The sequence below is a fragment of the Neolamprologus brichardi genome, unplaced genomic scaffold (assembly GCF_056152115.1).
Source record: "Neolamprologus brichardi isolate AB-2024 unplaced genomic scaffold, ASM5615211v1 NODE_ptg000036l+_length_2141236_cov_1, whole genome shotgun sequence".
Taxonomy (NCBI): domain Eukaryota; kingdom Metazoa; phylum Chordata; class Actinopteri; order Cichliformes; family Cichlidae; genus Neolamprologus; species Neolamprologus brichardi.
The window spans coordinates 1,417,010-1,435,270 of record NW_028270138.1 but is presented as its reverse complement, the minus strand read 5'-3'; the positions used below and the strand labels follow the sequence as shown (position 1 = coordinate 1,435,270).

At 40.9% G+C, this 18,261-nt stretch overlaps 3 protein-coding genes across 4 annotated transcripts in view; 2 read left to right on the top strand and 1 right to left on the bottom strand.

The window, feature by feature from the left end:
* Nucleotides 1-18,261, bottom strand: part of LOC148094557 (protein NLRC3-like) — a 278,774-nt gene that overhangs the window by 204,264 nt on the left and 56,249 nt on the right. The gene's annotated exons all lie outside the window — the stretch shown is intronic.
* Nucleotides 4,463-8,179, top strand: LOC148094562 (ileal sodium/bile acid cotransporter-like). Its single transcript, XM_087837538.1, has 3 exons — nucleotides 4,463-4,662; nucleotides 4,751-4,908; nucleotides 8,001-8,179. Exons 1-3 carry the CDS (start codon nucleotides 4,463-4,465, stop codon nucleotides 8,177-8,179), a joined length of 537 nt encoding a protein of 178 aa, XP_087693664.1.
* LOC148094561 (ileal sodium/bile acid cotransporter-like) lies at nucleotides 11,820-16,105 on the top strand. Of its 2 annotated transcripts, XM_087837580.1 has the most exons (6): nucleotides 11,820-12,217; nucleotides 12,663-12,781; nucleotides 12,926-13,014; nucleotides 13,220-13,395; nucleotides 13,484-13,641; nucleotides 15,915-16,105. In XM_087837580.1, the coding sequence occupies exons 1-6, from the start codon at nucleotides 11,820-11,822 to the stop codon at nucleotides 16,103-16,105; spliced, it is 1,131 nt and encodes a 376-aa protein (XP_087693706.1). The 2 variants fall into 2 exon arrangements, with proteins under 2 accessions (XP_087693706.1, XP_087693705.1); XM_087837579.1 differs by lacking the exon at nucleotides 15,915-16,105 and having other exon boundaries at nucleotides 13,484-13,841.

The window sequence follows — 18,261 nt, the reverse complement described above, 5'->3', positions numbered from 1 at the left end:
GTGAAAAGGAACAGTTTGTCCCGTAATTCAGCTACAATGAAAAAGACACAAAGCTGGAGTTATTCTGTGTCTTTGCTGCACAGCTGCCTCTTCTTCTTTCATTCTCCCCCCTCCCTCTTCCGTTTCTACTTCAATCATGAAAACTGATCAATGATCAGCTGATCGGCTCTCTTGTTTGTTTATCGCCCACTTTGCGCCAGAAAGAGGAAACCAGCCGATGTCGTGTTAAACAACAGCAGCACGTTTAAGCTTGATCAGCTGTTGTTAGAATTGATTTAATATTAATTTCTAGTATCAGCTGATGTTTCCTGGAGCCACAGCTGTAAAGCTGCTGGTCATGATGTCGGTTTGTTTATCTGGTGAGAGGGAAACATGAAGATGAAACCAGGAGATGTCCTTACTGAATCATCAGAGCTGAACAGGTGATGGAGATACAGGTTTACCTTTTAGGTGACATAAATGAGTTGAAGGGAAGTTATGAACTGTTTCTGAGAGACAAATAACACCAGGATCCTTTTCTAAGTAGCTGACAGCTGGTAACTGTGCAGGTGCGGATCTAGCAACGTTTTGCCAGGGGGGCCAGGTAGGGCATTAACAGGGAGAGGGGGGCACAAAGAAATACTTTCTTATTCTCATTTAAAATGTCTCACTTTTAAAAAATAATTATCTGAATCTTACAACAAACGATTGATAGATTGATACATATATACCATCAGAACAGTGTACATCACTGTCACAACAGTGTTTGTTTTCATTCAAAGGCTTTATGATTTTTCCTGTAATGGTGGGCCAGTCTCTAGTCAAAATGCCCGGGCCAATTTTTTGTCCCAGTCCAACCCTGTATGCAGCTCATCTGCAGCCTGGTGTTACCTACATCTTCCTATTCAGAAGGCAGAATTTCTGAGTTCTGAGTACAATCAAAGCACCACGACTGCAGTTTTTGTGTTGGATGTAAAAGGCGCACATGATGCTGTGACGTAGGCTAGAATCATGGCAGCAGTCAATGACGGTCCAGGCGTGGGATTTCTCTCGTGGAAATGTGCACATTATCTTTTCCTTTCTATTGGTAGGTGGCACAGTGCACTTGTGGCAAGTAAGCAAGCTAGAAGACTGGCAAAGTTATGGAAGCAACACATTAACAAGAGAATTCTGAGTAAAACCAAAGTTACTTTCCCTAGTAACTAGTTACTTTGAAAGTAACGAGTAACTTGAAGTAACTGAGTTACTTTTGATAGAAGTAACTAGTAATGTAACTAAGTTACTATTTTAAAGTAACTTACCCAACACTGCTACTGACAAACTATTAATCTGTGGCAAAACCCTGTCAAATCTGTCTTATTGTACCTATTGAAAAAGTCAATCTTATTACAACTGCTTAGATGCAACAGACATTTTTAGGTTTAATCTTGGCAGAGTGAGAGAGAGGTCGTTAAGCAGGCAGGTGTGAGCCTGGTTGCTATAGTGACTGCACCCAATGGCTCCATACACACATGCACAGACATGCACCTCACTTTTGCTGCTTAAAATTAACTGAAAAGTCAGCCCCCCAAGTATCCCCCCAAAGAGGGACCAAGGACCCCCTGATGATCCTCTAATCATCAAGGTGGGGCCAGGTTTCACAGTGAGCTCACCCGAAACCCTGGCTGATTAGGTCCCACACCCGCTTTCACACCTTGGCTCATGTGATTAGAGGATCATCAAGGGGTCCTTTGTCCCTCTTTGGGGGGAAACTCCCACTGGGTTTAAATCTGGGACTCTCGGCCATTTGACCTTAGAACTGAAGAAGCTTCTCGGATGAAGGTGAAACGTCTTCAAGTAACTTAAAGAAGTCCAGACGCTTTTCTTTGCAAGCTCCTTTGACATTAAATCATAAGATTCTTAAATTCATCAAGTCTCTCTGTGCCTGAGTCCTCGTCACAAAACATGACATCACTGGTGTGAACATTTTAACACAATTTAATCCCCACATTTGTGGGGATTTTTGAAAAGTGTTTTACTTTCCATCAAATCTGATAAAGGTTAGTTAAATGCTGCTAAAGACTACTACTGCCTACTACTGCCAAAGAAGAATGGATTGGAATTTTAAAAAACAGGAATTATAAAAAAAAAAAGGAATTAAAAAAAGATATCCTAAACTTAATTACTGGGGGAGATGAATGATGAGTAAAAAGTAAACTGAGTGCATTTTTTGACAGAGATTGGATTGGACAGAGATTCACTTTTAAAGTGTACGTATAATACAATACGGATACATAAAAATACACTCCAAAAATAGAAGAGTCCTTGAAATGTACAAAATATTATTAAAAAAAAAAATTAGACACATTGGCCTATAGTACAATGTATGAAAAGATCTTTACTGCAGATACTACTACGGCTCTGCAGATTTTTTCTTTTCTTATAACCTATGTCGCCTCACCTTGAGGTTGGTAAATCTGTCTATCACATTTTGGTGGTCAAGTCTCTCAAGCATCTCTTTCTCAACTGACATCACAGCCAGTTGCTGGAGTCTGCTTTGACCCATGGTCAAAAAGTTTTTGGCAACCGTGACTTCCTCTGACTGAAGTTCAATATGGTAATGCAGTGCCAGGGCTGACAACCCAGTTTGTTTTGCAGACTCTGTATAGCAGCTTTAATATAGGGAGAACACAACTTCCAGATTGTACGAGTAAAATTTGTTGGTTTTTTTTCTTTGCCAGTTTAACAGTTTATGTTTTGCCTGTTAGTATTTCCTGCCTGTTTTCTTACCTGGTTCTTCCTGACCTTGTACTTTCTCCTCATGTTCTCCTCTCTCCCTCTTTGGACTGACAATCATACACAAATAGATTGTATTCAATTAGATTTTTAAAAAAAAATACTATTAAGATCACTAATAAAAAAAAAGTCCTCTCTTAGTGTACTTTCAATCAAAAGGCAAATAACCAAACCACATGTACATCTAATAAAAGATATAAATATTGAAACACTGATCCAACATTATCCTTTATTGATGGATCATTTGATCTTACACTTTTACCTGATAGTGATGGGTCGTTCGCGAATGAAATGGCTCTTAGAGCCGGCTCTTTGAAGTGAATGACACGAGCCGGCTCCTTATTGGGAGCCTTGAGGTTTTTTTTTCTTTCTCTCACCCTCTCTCTCGCCCTTTTTTCCTCTAAACTCCGCATGCGCGGCCTGTACTTTGCACTGGGCAGAGGGGGGAGGGGCGTTAGTTACACTCGCAGTAGCTCAGGAACAGAGCCAGAGAGAAAGAGAGCGAGGGACAACAACGTCACATTAGAAAGGTATAGTAATCATCCACTATTTTCAGTTGCAGATGATAAAGGATTCAGAAATCATGCAGGCCCATATGACAGAGAATGTGCATCTTCTTTTTGTTTTAATATTTTAATTTATATTTAATTGTGTTGTGGTTTGCAGTGTTTTGTGTTGTTTCACGTTAAATTTGTTTAAAAGGAAAAAGCTGAAAATTTAAATAGTTAAAAGTTTAAAATGTAAATAGTTGTTCTTTGTAGTATATGATTTATTTATTACATTTTATGTGGAGTGAATAAATAAAGTATATTTATGGTGGCCCTTAGAGACAAAGGAGTACAAACTCCAAAACATGTACAAACTCCAAAACACGTAAAAACTCCAAAACGCGTAAAAACTCAGACGCACTTACAAACCCCGAAGCATGTACAAACTCCAAAACACGTAAAAACTCAGAAGCACGTACAAACTCCAAAACACGTAAAAACTCAGAAGCACGTACAAACTCCAAAACACGTAAAAACTCAGGAGCACGTACAAACTCCAAAACACGTACAAACTCAGAAGCACGTACAAAAGACAACAGAAGTGCTCCAGGATGCTAGGGCGCAGTGTTGAGCGTTTGTTACCTAGTGGCTACACAAGCCAGGAAGTATCAACAACCGGATTTGGTGTGTGGTAGTAACAGGTAAATGGATTTTTTTTTAAATTATTTGAATAAATATGAGTGCTTGTCTATAAATACACAAACAATACACACATGCTTTCAATTGTGTAATTTATACAGACTGTATATAACTACCAACTCTCCAGCCATGTTGATGGATCGCCTATATTGGCTGGAAATATTAATTTCCAGAGAAAAGACACAGACAGACTCTGCTTACAGGATGTGATGTGACAACATTAATGAAATATTGATGTGTCATATTTGCCTGGTAATGAACTAATCATTTGAATCAGATGTGTAGACCCAGGGTGATATCTTAAACCTGCAGGACACCGGCCCTCTAGGCCTGGAGTTTGACACCCCTGCTCTACAGTTTATTGAATATAATTCTACAGGTTTAATGTTTTCACTTATAACATCTTGTGCCTGTGTGACATGTTTCTTTTTAGAAATAGCATTTCCATCATACATACTGGGGGGATGTGATATTTCCATTCTATAGTGCCCAACCAGTTGAATCACCTGGACTGGGTTTTAATGGAGTGTTTATGTTGTGAACAGGTGGGATCCATTGCTGGCTTGGTTCTCATTATTATTATAGCTGTGGTTGGAGGAGTCCTCTACCAGTCGTCCTGGACCATTTCTATCTCCCTGTGGATAATTGGCACCATCTACCCCTTTATTGGATGCAGCCTTGGGTTCTTCCTGGCTCGCTTTGTGGGTCAACCGTGGTACAGGTGAGGTGACACCAAAATGTTTCTGACACCGCTACATTTAAAATTTGACTTATTGATGAGGTTCGTCATCGTTCCTTTATTTGTTCAGATGTCGAACCATTGCACTGGAGACAGGTTTCCAGAATTGCCAGTTGTGCAGCACTATCGTCCAGCTGTCCTTCAGCCCAGAGGAGCTGGAAAAGGTGTTTGCCTTCCCCCTCATCTACAGCATCTTCCAGCTCGTGTCAGCACTCGTCTTTGTGGGATGTAAGACCTTAAAACAAACAACACATACATTGGCCATTTTCTCCTGCATCGCTTGACTTTTTTTAAGTTCTTGGTCAGTGAATGCAGCTTCCTTATTTTCCTCCATTGTGATGGTTTTTTTTGCTGTGTCGAGTCAACAGTTTGAGCCAGGTGTGTGCCATATAAGGATTAAATGTTTAACCCAAGTTTAACCAGTAATAGAGTTGGAGCATGCTTCATGCTTCTCTGGTGGTTTATCTGTGTCAGAGATCAAGTATCATAACACCTATGACAGCAGCAGTGATGCCCAACTAGCTGCCACACAAATATCAGCTACAGGTACCCCTTTAAAAAGGGCCAAAGGGGCTGCCATTCCCTGATGGAATGAGCTCTCACTCCCTGGGGCAAAGCAAGACCTTTGGTGCTGTACATCAGTGAGGTTGCTTCTATAATCCAGTGGGACAGCCTCTGTCTGCTTCACCAATCCAGCCAGAGGTAGAGCTCTGTGTAAACAAACAGCTGTAACATAAACACACATTCTGAGTGCTCTCAATGTGGGTACGTAGCACACACACTGGACAAAGAGAATGCATCCTCCTCTGCTCCTCAGATGCAAAAGGAGGGAAGTAAAAGCTCAGCAACTCAAACTCCATTCAGTTATAAGATGCAGGCTTGACCTTGGGAAAATAGGCAGCATTCGGACGCAATACGACCTTATGGCCATCAGGAGAGAACACTGTGCAGGAGGGATGCACTGCAACGCATGTAGGTCACCCACTTACTTTGCTGAAGCCAAAGTGAGAACTGATGCAGTCTTATATGAGAGAAATTTCATATCCACAGACTCAATGGGTTCAAAAGGGGGGTTACATATGCCTCCAGCACTAAAGAAAAGTCCCAAGCAGGGACACTGGACTTAAGCACAGGTCTCAGCCAACAAACCCCTTTCAGAAAAGGTATGGTGAGGGGATGTGCACCTGGTGTCACCCCGTCAAAGACAAAATGACAAGCAGATATAGCTGCTAAATAAACTTTAATCGTTGAAAATGAAAGGACCTTATCCAGCAGCTCCTGCAGGAATTTCAAAACATTCACAAAAGAGCACTGGAATGGGACAATGTGGCGGTCCTGGCATCATTGCTCGAAGGCTCGCCATTTCACAGTACAAGCCTCTAGTGGATGAGGCCGTAGTGTTCTCAATTGTCGCTATCACACTAGGTAGCAGACCCTTAGCAATCAAGTTTGACCTCTCAGCAGGTAAGCATGCAGACGCCACAGATCTGGGCGCGAATGAATTATTTCTCCTCCCACCTGAGAGAAGAGGTCCCTGCGGAGACTAAGTTGCCAAGGACTCACTGCTAGCAGGCTGATTATCTCTGAATACCAAGACCCTGTGGACTACCAAGGGTCCACTACAATCAGTCAGAGAGACTGCTGACGCACTCTCTCTAAAATTTGAGATATCATTTCCACTGGGGGAAATGCATACAGGAGCATGACTGGCCATTGGTGCGCTAGTGCATCCATGCCCAAGGTTGCATTGTGAATGATTATTGAGAAGAACAGGGGGCAGTGAATATTTACCCTGGAGGCAAAAAAAGATCTACCTCTGCATTGCCAAACAGATCCCAAATCTGAGCCACTATCTAAGGGTGCAACCTCCATTCCTTCACCAGAGTACCCCCCTTGGGGGAAATGAACACTGCACCATAACAGCAGAGAGCGAGACAGCTTTAATAGGGGAAGGGAGGGTGTCCCTCCCTGACTGTTTATGTAAGAGACTATTGTTGAATTGTCCTTCCTGTATAAGACATGCTGGCCCTCCAGGACTGGACGGAAATGTTTGAGAGCTAAGAACACTGCTAACAGCTCTAAGTGGTTGATGTGAAGCTCACACAGGGCTGCGGACCAGATCCCTCTCACTGATGCACCCTTAGGGAAGCATCTGTGGACACCACCTTGCGAAACAACACCCTCCCATCTGAGAGCCCTGATGCAGTAGTCTGGGCTCCCTCCAGGGATAGAGAACTAGCATGCACGATGCAGTTACCATCAGCCTCCTCCAGAGGTGACACGATGCACACAGGTGGTGAGAGAGAGTCCAGCATTGAAACACTCTCATCTTTACCAGTCCAAGTGGCACTACAGTGATCATAGATGCCATCGTGCTCAACAAATGTAATATCGTCAGGAAACGCAGTCTCTGTCTTAGATGAAACTGAGCGAAGCAGTGATGAAATGCAGCCACGCAGCTAGGTGCAAGCGTGTCACTGAGGCAACTGAGCAGCCAGCTGGCTGACCTGCAGCAATGGCGGGGCGTTGTGTATCTGTGTCTTTAGCACTGATGCACTGATGCTCTAACATCTATGAACAATTTTAAGTGCAACATCTTCATGAGTTTTTCTGTCACCCAGGAGTTTTTTTGTTTAGTGGGATGTTTTATTTGCTGTTATTTTTCATCCCTCACTTTTCCTTTCAATTCTACTCTCTTTAGTTTGCAAACCAAAAGGTTCTGTGTTGGGTTTAGGTAATTACAAGTACTTTAAGTAATTTAGAGAGAAAGGGTTAAAACAGGGGTTAAAACAAACCCCCTAAAAATAGTAATCCTGCACATTTACCAGTGATGAGATGGACCTAACACAATCTCACTAATGCCATAACCCGGTGCAAATCGGAACACATCCGAAGGAAAGACTTTGCTTAAATTAGCAATGCCTGTGTGTTTGAGAAGATGGTGCTACTTAATGTCACAGAGGTGAGAACAGCCTTGAATAAACATAGGTTTTAATGTGTGAAAATGTGCAGTGAGGGGATGGATGGAAATTAGAGTTCACATTGTTGAAAATGATATGGAGGCCATCTTCTGCAGAATACCTTGAAATTTTCGCTTTTCTTTCAGTCCTAGGCACCAAACATTTGAGAACAGTGGTTTACAGATTATCATAGATGCTCACTAATTTTGAAACTGAACAGAAAAGAAGACTTCAACTTTTCTTGTTATGGCATCTTGCATAGATGCTTTGTCACTGAAGTCCTGTTTATTCCACTTTCAAAGGTTTTGTCCAAAGGTGTTTGCTCACTGGTTCTGAATCTATGGTTTGTTTCCTGTCCAGGCTTCCAGCTTTACAAAAGGTATTGTGGTGGCGGTTCGTCTGCAAACAGTGACGCTCCGCACTTGGAAGGTCACAATCCTGATCTAGAAGAACAAAAGTACTGCCCACGGGAAAATGGTGGCTTTGAGGGCGATGAGAGCAACAACAGGGATGTGAAGGATAAAAGCACTGAGCTGTGATATTGCAGCCCTGAAAACCAGAGACTTTGGACTGTTGGTATGAGCAATAACAACTGCATCAGTGATCACAGCATTCGGACTCTACTGTGAAGACACACTGCACTCTGCAGGCTGTATGTGCACCACACTAAACCATTTGGAAAAGTTTTAGCTGAGCAGGGTTGCACAAATTTCTTCCCCGGGACAGTCAGTATCTAACTTCAAGTGGGAAGGTGGTGGGGACCAACTGCTGAATTATGTGTTATTTACTTTTATTCATATCTAAATATTTAGAACCTCTTTGCCTGTATGTTATTAGTGTCTCTTAATCAGTGCTTCAGTGATTGTAAACAGGGTGGTTTTTTGTTGTTGTTGTTCTTTTTTGTAATGTGACAGTCATAATTTATTTAATATTACTGTTATTTCAAAAGCAACAAGAACATAGTGCTGACAATAAAGAACAAAATGCAATATACTGATGTAGTTACAGCGTAAGAGAAATCTATGTGAGATCCAGTCATGTAAAAAGTGCTGTGGAGTTGTTTGTTTGTTTGTTTTTCAAAGTGTGTGGTTGAAACGACCCTGCCTGATGAAGTGGCACTGAGGTACAGTTACCGCAGAAGGATAACTCAGATGTAGGTGGTGGTACATACAAATAATCTGAAGAAACACCAATTTAAAAAACTGAGTGCAACTGTACTTGCTTTGGCAGAGGGGTTGGCAGTTAAATAAATGCAATGGACAAGAAGTAGAAATCAAGTAGGATGAAGAAAACCCAAAAGTATACACATCAGTTTAAGTTACACAAATACAAGAAAAAATGTAAATAGATTGCTATAACATTAAAGAAAAATGTGACATTTCTTATATAAAAAATATGGTTACCAATAAAGCTTTTAGCATAAATTAACTGTGTAACAGCTCCATAAAAGTAGATAAAGATAAACAGATTTTTATTATTGATGTTATCTAAACAAGCATATTTGTTGGATGTTATTTATGCCCTGCCGGGCACACATGGGGCGGCGTAACCCAGTGTGCAGCTTAGTATACAGGAACATCTGTGCCAAATATGGCCTAGAAGTCCCGTGGTCAAAATAGGACACACCCCGTAGGGTGGTCGAGAATAACCAAGCCAAGATCCTGTTGGACTTCCAGATACAAACAGACAAACTGATTACGGCTAATCAACTGGACACAGAAGTGGTGGATAAGCAGATTAAGATGGCTGTAGTGATAGATGTAGCTATCCTAAATGACAGCAACATTAGAAAGAAGGAACACAAGAAGCTGGAGAAATACCAAGAGCTGAGAAAAGAACTCAAGGAGATGTGGAGGGTGAAGGCAACATTAATCAGATTTGTAAATCCACCATATAGATAATAACCTGTAGAGGCCTAAAATGTACCTGTGTGCCAAGTTTGGTTGCTCAACTCTTGATTGTGCAGAGGGAGTTGGTGGATAAAGCAGCAAACACACAGACAGACATTTCATGTGTTAAAATGAGATGCACCAGATTTAGCATGGAAATGTTTACTTCCTCGAGAATCTGTATTATGTTTATACGTAAAACATTTAATTTAGTTCACAAATGAAAGTTAAATATTGGCATCACCATTATGGACTGATATGGGCATCCAGAGAGGATAGAAAAAGGTATCGCGTTGATGTGTTTTAGGTTTCTAAGCTCATGATGACTCATGTACAGTACACTACATAGCAAGTGCTTAAAATGAAAACTTTAATAAAATGAAACAACACGTGATCTGATTAATTTGAAGGAAACCCCTGTGAAGTAATCATGAATTACATAAACTAGTCTGAAAAATAAATGATAGATGATAAATGATAGGTAATGGCAAAGTTGCATAAAGTGAATTAGGAAGGAGATAAAGACTTTAATAAACTAAAACAACACGGGTTGTACTCAGTGGTTAAGAGAAGCAGTAGAAGCACTTAACAGGACAGTCAGAAAAACTCACGACCACACTGGTACTGGGAATTCCACAGTGCTTGTCCTTTAGTGCACATTCTCTACACCTACCTTACAAGGCCCGCTTATCATACATGAAGCACAACCTGTGTTCCTACAACATTGCAAGTAGTTAAAGAGGTGAAAGACTTAAGGTCCGTCCAGTCCATACGCTCACGTGCAAGCACGTTGCTCTCATACTGCAAAGGGAGGGCATTGGTGCATACTTATGAAGTTACTAACCCTTACCTTACATTTTCATAAAGAGAAACCACACCATTGTGACTGTTACAGCATGTTCTCATTAATTTGAACGAAACCCCTGTGAACGAATCATAAATTACATAAACCAGGAAAAAGATAAAATATATGGAAAATAAAGCCACTAATCAGGGAACAGCCCTGGGATCTCCTGCTGGGTTTAAACACACTCACGTGGTGGATTTGTTTTTCTTTTTTTAAATTAGGGAGGCTGTTTTTATATTAACAGCATTTCAGATTAAAAATTAACTCATGTTCAAAATGGTTGATCATGCAGACTTTGGGGTGTTAATTAAAGATTATGTCACCATGAAATGACGAGCTTTCTCCTCCGTGCCTAGTCTCCTGTACAGAACAGAATGCATTCAGCTTGTCAAATTCATACATTTTCGATCGCTACAGTGTGACTCTGCAGTGCTGTGCTGTATGTTTGTAAGTTTTCTCCCCAACAAACACAACAATGGCTACGAAACATTTTGAACCGTCAAAGGCAACTGCGGTACCACCCAAAAGGCAGAGGAAGACGCTAATCATCGCACAAAAAGTTTTACTTTCAGACATGCTAAAGGAAGATAGAAGTTACCGTATTTTACGGATTATAAGGCGCGTTAAGCGAAACAAAACAGATAAGTCAAACTTAACTCATTCTTCTTGCTTCCTATACTTGATTCATTGATGTTGAATTCTCTGGCAGCTGCTCTATTCACGTTCTGCACCTGAAAGAGGGTTTGATCTTTGGTTTCATTCTATAATACTGGACTTATTTTTCTACAAAAGTTTGAACTTTGAGGGTGTTTAAACAAGAGAGAAAAGTGTGAAAATGTTCATGCCTGTCTGAGAAAAGTGTATAAAGTGTGTAGTGAGGGGTTTTACAGCTTAAAACATCTATAATACATTTTTTTTAAAAGCTGACTACTTTGCAGATTTTACCTATCTCAGGTTATTTTTTAGAACATAAGTAACGAAGGACCACTGTACACCTTTATTTTGTTTTATGGGCTCTATAATTGTTATAATTGTGCAAAGGACATGTATTCTGTGGCTGCTGCCTCTTTGAAACTTTTCCTGCATGATGATGCTTGATGACATGAGAGTTCATAAAAACTTTAAAACCCTCAAGGCTGTAAAAACTAGAGCCATGGTGTAATGGCATTTCATATTTCATTGTGATTTTCTTTTTTATATGCATGTGTTTTGAACGCTGACCGTATAAAACATAGACTATTGGTTAATTTTTTATCTTTCCGCCCAATTTCATTTGGCTTTGAAACCGTGGACATAAAGGGGAGTGTTCCAAGCTCACTCCTTCTCTTTGTCACATCCATCTTCCTGGACAGGGGGAGAAACTGGACTTGTCTCACCTCAAGGACTCTAAGAAGCCCCAAAGTGTGTGCAAGTTTTAGTATCTGCTGATATTCTTCTTCTGCAATGTCCACGCTGAAGCCAACCACCATGCTGCCAGCTATCTGTGACAATGCTGCCACAGCCTGCTCGGGCACAGACTGCCTTGTTCCTCCCAGTAACTTCAATGCCATCCTGGGAGTAGTGATGAGCACGGTGCTCACCATCTTGCTCGCCATGGTCATGTTCGCCATGGGCTGCACAGTGGGGGCTGTAAAGTTGTGGGGCCACATTAAGAAGCCATGGGGCATTATCATTGGCTTCCTCTGCCAGTTTGGCATTATGCCTTTCACAGCTTTTGCCTTGTCACTGGCTTTTAGGGTCCAGGCTGTGCAGGCAGTGGTCATCATCATCATGGGCTGCTGTCCAGGTGGCTCCAGCTCCAACATCATCTGCTACTGGTTGGATGGAGACATGGACCTCAGGTGAGACCTTGGGCAGGTTCATTGCTATTTTTTTTCTTTTTCCCTTTATGTTAACGAGCAGACTTCACTGAGCCTTTTTCGGCTGGAGGTTTCTTCCTGTTTAAAGGGAACCTTCTTTTTTCCACACTATCACCAAGTGCTGCTTTTAGAGGAACTAAAGCTTTTTTTTTCATCTGTGTATGTAAACTAAGTGGAACATTTTCATGTTCTTTGGATCCCAGAACACTCTTAAGCTATTTTAAGGAAGAGTTTCTTGTTGTGTAGGTACCTGGCAGGAGAACACAACAGAATTAATGTATTACAAGTTTTTATTGGTCTAGAGTTTTATTTACATTTATTCAATGTTAATGCACTATTTAAATAAAACAGATTGTGTTAGTGTGTATAAGCACAGCTAGGGACAAATGCAGGAAACTCATCGGTGTCCAAATCCGTCGCTCCTCAGTATCAGTATGACAACCTGCTCCTCTCTCCTGGCCTTGGGGATGATGCCTCTCTGTCTTTTAATCTACACCAGCGTATGGACATCCAGTGACACCATCAACATCCCGTATGACAGAATCGGTAAGGAAAGCTTTCAAAGAACTGAAACACCTGTAAGAATTTCAAACAAGTGCTCTCAATAATGTGCATTATCAGGATGTAACTGTGAATGCTGTTCCTGTCTCTAAGGTAACCTTTTTATAATCTACTTTTTTGCATCCTCAGGTATCACACTGGTAGCCCTAATCATCCCGATCGGTGTGGGAATGTACGTAAAGCACAGGTGGCCTGAGATGGCAAAAAAGATCCTGAAGGTAGGAATACTCTACAGTTTATTGAATATAATTCTACAGGTTTAACGTTTTCACTTATAACATCTTGTGCCTGTGTGACATGTTTCTTTTTAGAAATAGCATTTCCATCATACATACTGGGGGGATGTGATATTTCCATTCTATAGTGCCCAACCAGTTGAATCACCTGGACTGGGTTTTAATGGAGTGTTTATGTTGTGAACAGGTGGGATCCATTGCTGGCTTGGTTCTCATTATTATTATAGCTGTGGTTGGAGGAGTCCTCTACCAGTCGTCCTGGACCATTTCTCCCTCCCTGTGGATAATTGGCACCATCTACCCCTTTATTGGATGCAGCCTTGGGTTCTTCCTGGCTCGCTTTGTGGGTCAACCGTGGTACAGGTGAGGTGACACCAAAATGTTTCTGACACCGCTACATTTAAAATTTGACTTATTGATGAGGTTCGTCATCGTTCCTTTATTTGTTCAGATGTCGAACCATTGCACTGGAGACAGGTTTCCAGAATTGCCAGTTGTGCAGCACTATTGTCCAGCTGTCCTTCAGCCCAGAGGAGCTGGAAAAGATGTTTGCCTTCCCCCTCATCTACAGCATCTTCCAGCTCGTGTCAGCACTCGTCTTTGTGGGATGTAAGACCTTAAAACACATGAAATATACATTGGCCATTTTCTCCTGCATCACTGGACTTTTTTTCAATTCTTGGTCAGTGAATGCAGCTTCCTTATTTTCCTTCTTTCCCTCCATTGTGATGTTTTTTTTGCTGTGTCGAGTCAACAGTTTGAGCCAGATGTTGTGCCATATAAGGATTAAATGTTTAACCCAAGTTTAACCAGTAACAGAATTGCAGCGTGCTTCATGTTGTTTCAGTGGTTTGCCTGTGTCAGCTATAAAGTATCGTAATATCCATGTCAGCACATAGTTTGAATATTTTTTCCACCAGTTTCTTTCGGGAAAATTGGGAAAATGGATGACTTTACCTCACAGTCTTATTACTATTTCTTTGACCATTAAATTATCTAACTGTGAAAGCAAATTACATAAAGGGGTATTGTTACGTCCCTCTGCAGCCTCTAATCTGCTCAGTGTGTTCAGCTGGTGCTAATTGGCCACACCTAGTCAGGTGTGGGTAAAAGCATACCTGAGGCAAGCTTCCCGGGGAGCTCACTAGTCTTTGCCTTGGTGGCACCAGCCATTTTAGCCGACCTGATATTCCATTTTAAGACAAAACCTCTGTTCACCTACACTCTGGTATTCGTCTCCTTTTTTATGTTGCGGCTTTGAGCCGGGTCGTAACAGGTATGCTGCTTAGAATTCAAGGGCACCAGTCAAGGTTAATTAAGTGTTTCCCAAGAGGTGTCCAGGTGTGCCAGGGACTTTGTGTAAACCAAACATCATTTTGTAACAGAAATAAAAGTAATGTAAGAAATTGAATTTGACTATATTATTGACTGACACATTTAAAGCTGTGATTGAGGAGAGCATTGGAGAATGGCGGAGAAGATGAAGAAAAGCACCCCCAAAATCACCTACAAAAGCTACCTGTAGAAATTTCCTCGCATGAAGTAACTAGCAGCAGCTTTACAACCTGAGACTCCTGAATGGCAATGACGTTTCACAACTTCCTGCAACAGTGTGTAAAACAACAGCTCAAGTAGACGTTGAGAGGATTATAAGTGACATGAGAGAACAATATATATGTTATACCCATATGGAAAAGAAATAGTAAAAACTTAAATGATTTACTCATGAAAGTGGCCACTTTCTCATTACTTTCATATATTGTTTTAGGAAGTATCCAAAACATACAAGTTTCAATATAGAATTTTTCAAGGGATCTTATATCTGTTTTCACTCTTGTATGCTTTTCATACAAGTTTCACACAAGACAGATACAAACTTTATAAGATTTATATATATCTTTTCCATATGGGTAGGGTTGCCTAGGCAACTGATATCTGAAATATCCAGTAGCAACCAACTGTCAGGTACAAAACCTTATGGCTTTAGTTGGATCAGAGATGTCAATGGTCATTAGCCCAACTGTGGCGTTTATTGGCAGGCATTAACTAAACATTCTCCTGAGAGAAATACTGGCTTCTGTAAAACAGTGGTGGATTTGAACCAGAAGAAGCAGGAACAATGCACTCTCAATAAGAGGTATTGTACAACACCGCTTTCTCGGGTCTGCTTCCTGTGTTTCCCCATGCATGCAGACATCTTTAGCATTACTGCACTGATGCTCTAACAGCTATGAAAAACTTTGAGAAGTGCAACATCTTTATGAGTTTTTATGTCACCTAGGAGATCTTTTGTTTTGTGGTATTTTTTGCTTGCTGTTTTTTTTTCATCCCTTACTTATTCCTTTCACTTCAGGTTAAAACAAACCTCCTGCACATTTACCAGTGACAAAATGGACTTTCCACAATCCCACTAATGCCATACCCCAGTGCATGTCGGAACACATCCAAAGGACAGCATTTGCTTAAATGAGCAATTCCTGTGTGTTTGAGAAGATGGTGCTACTTAATGTCACAGACGTGAGAATAGGCTTGCATTAAAATAGGTTTTTGTGTGAAAATGTGCAGTGAGGGAATGAATGAAAGTTATAGTTCACATTGTCTAAAATGACATAGAGGGCATCTTCTGCAGAATACCTTGAAATTTTGAATTCTATCAGTCCTGGGCACCAAACATTTGAGAACCACTGGTTTACAGTGTATTGTAGATGCTCACTTATACTTGAAACTGAACAGAAAAGAAGACATGGGATGCTTCAAATTTTCTTATTATGGCATCTTGCATAGATGCTTTGTCACTGAAGTCCTGTTTATTCCACTTTCAAAGGTTTTGTCCAAAGGTGTTTGCTCACTGGTTCTGAATCTATGGTTTGTTTCCTGTCCAGGCTTCCAGCTTTACAAAAGGTATTGTGGTGGCGGTTCGTCTGCAAACAGTGACGCTCCGCACTTGGAAGGTCAGAACGCTGATCTAGAAGAACAAAAGCACTGCCCACGGGAAAATGGTGGCTTTGAGGGCGATGAGAGCAACAACAGGGATGTGAAGGATAAAAGCACTGACAAAAGCACTGAGCTGTGATATTGCAGCCCTGAAAACCAGAGACTTTGGACTGTTGGTATGAGCAATAACAACTGCATCAGTGATCACAGCATTCGGACTCTACTGTGAAGACACACTGCACTCTGCAGGCTGTATGTGCACCACACTAAACCATTTGGAAAAGTTTTAGCTGAACAGGGTTGCACAAATTTCTTCCCCGGGACAGTCAGTATCTAACTTCAAGTGGGAAGGTGGTGGGGACCAACTGCTGAATTATGTGTCATTTACTTTTATTCATATCTAAATATTTAGAACCACGTTCCCTATACTTTGTTAGACATGTGTCTTAATCAGTGCTTCAGTGATTGTAAACAGGGTGTTTGGGGTTTTTTGTAAGGTGACAGCCATAATTTATTTCATATTAATGTTATTTCAATAGCAACAAGAACACAGTGATGACAATAAAGAACAAAATGTGATATACTGATGTAGTTACAGCGTAAGAGAAATCTATGTGAGATCCAGTCATGTAAATGTAAAGCTGTTAGCATGAATTAACTGTGTAACAGCTCCATAAAAGTAGTAGTAGTAGTAGTTAAACAGATTTTTATTATTACTATTTCGGTTATTTATTATTAATTATTATTTTATTATTAAAATTGGTTAGTAAATCCTGTGGTTAGTTGTTGAGTGAGGAAGTAGCTAAAAACCGAGTGTGAATGATTGAAATAATAATTTAATAGTCATACATAAATGGTTAATAAGAATGTAATCAGTCTTTGAAAGTCTGGGGTTTCAGCGATCAGTTTTTCTGTCCATACTCAAGCATCAGACTTTGAAATCAACATATTCACACTTTAATGTATTAGTCTGCTGTACTGCAAAGGGACTTTGTTTAATGAAGCAATTACAGTTTAATTTAATTTACTTGGACATTTTTTTAAATGATGAACACAAACAGTTTTTATTGAATACATTTCTGTTCTCAGTTGTGTAGTTATAAATAAACATTATTTGCATGTTATTGTTTTTGTGCAGTTGTTCCAATGTCCTTTGTCTCATTAAAAAAAAAAGACTAAAGCTTGTCTTTGACCGTAGTGTGGTAAAATGTGAACAGCTGCACGTACTCTTGGTGCAAGGTCACAATCATAATGTGACTCACAAGACTCACAAGAACTCACATAACTGGACATGAGTTCTTGATTCTATGGAGATTAACAGTAATCCAGAAATTTACAAATTTGTCCTGGGACATCGTGTAAATGTTGTTCCTGGGACATCGTGTAGAAGTTGTTCCTGGGACATCGTGTAAATGTTGTTCCTGGGACATCGCGTAAATGTTGTTCCTGGGACATCGTGTAAATGTTGTTCCTGGGACATCGTGTAGAAGTTGTTCCTGGGACATCGTGTAAATGTTGTTCCTGGGACATCGCGTAAATGTTGTTCCTGGGACATCGTGTAAATGTTGTTCCTGGGACATCGTGTAAATGTTGTTCCTGGGACATCGCGTAAATGTTGTTCCTGGGACATCGCGTAAATGTTGTCCCTGGGACATCGCGTAAATATTGTTCCTGGGACATCGCGTAAATGTTGTCCCTGGGACATCGCGTAAATGTTGTTCCTGGGACATCGCGTAAATGTTGTTCCTGGGACATCGCGTAAATGTTGTTCCTGGGACATCGCGTAAATGTTGTTCCTGGGACATCGCGTAAATGTTGTCCCTGGGACATCGCGTAAATGTTGTTCCTGGGACATCGCGTAAATGTTGTCCCTGGGACATCGCGTAAATGTTGTCCCTGGGACATCGCGTAAATGTTGTCCCTGGGACATCGCGTAAATGTTGTTCCTGGGACATCGCGTAAATGTTGTCCCTGGAACATCGCGTAAATGTTGTCCCTGGGACATCGCGTAAATGTTGTCCCTGGGACATCGCGTAAATGTTGTCCCTGGGACATCGCGTAAATGTTGTTCCTGGGACATCGCGTAAATGTTGTCCCTGGGACATCGCGTAAATGTTGTCCCTGGGACATCGCGTAAATGTTGTTCCTGGGACATCGCGTAAATGTTGTCCCTGGGACATCGCGTAAATGTTGTCCCTGGAACATCGCGTAAATGTTGTTTCTGGGACATCGTGTAAATGTTGTTCCTGGGACAACTTTAACGCGAGAGCAAGAGCATGCGTATTATATTAAAAC

Coding starts and splice junctions, on each gene's coding strand:
- LOC148094562 (XM_087837538.1), top strand. CDS start 4,463: ATGGAGTGTTTATGTTGTGAACAGGTGGGATCCATTGCTGGCTTGGTT. Junction 4,663..4,750: donor GTGGGTCAACCGTGGTACAG/GTGAGGTGACAC, acceptor TTATTTGTTCAG/ATGTCGAACCATTGCACTGG. Junction 4,909..8,000: donor AGCACTCGTCTTTGTGGGAT/GTAAGACCTTAA, acceptor TTTCCTGTCCAG/GCTTCCAGCTTTACAAAAGG.
- LOC148094561 (XM_087837579.1), top strand. CDS start 11,820: ATGTCCACGCTGAAGCCAACCACCATGCTGCCAGCTATCTGTGACAAT. Junction 12,782..12,925: donor CATCCCGTATGACAGAATCG/GTAAGGAAAGCT, acceptor TTGCATCCTCAG/GTATCACACTGGTAGCCCTA. Junction 13,396..13,483: donor GTGGGTCAACCGTGGTACAG/GTGAGGTGACAC, acceptor TTATTTGTTCAG/ATGTCGAACCATTGCACTGG.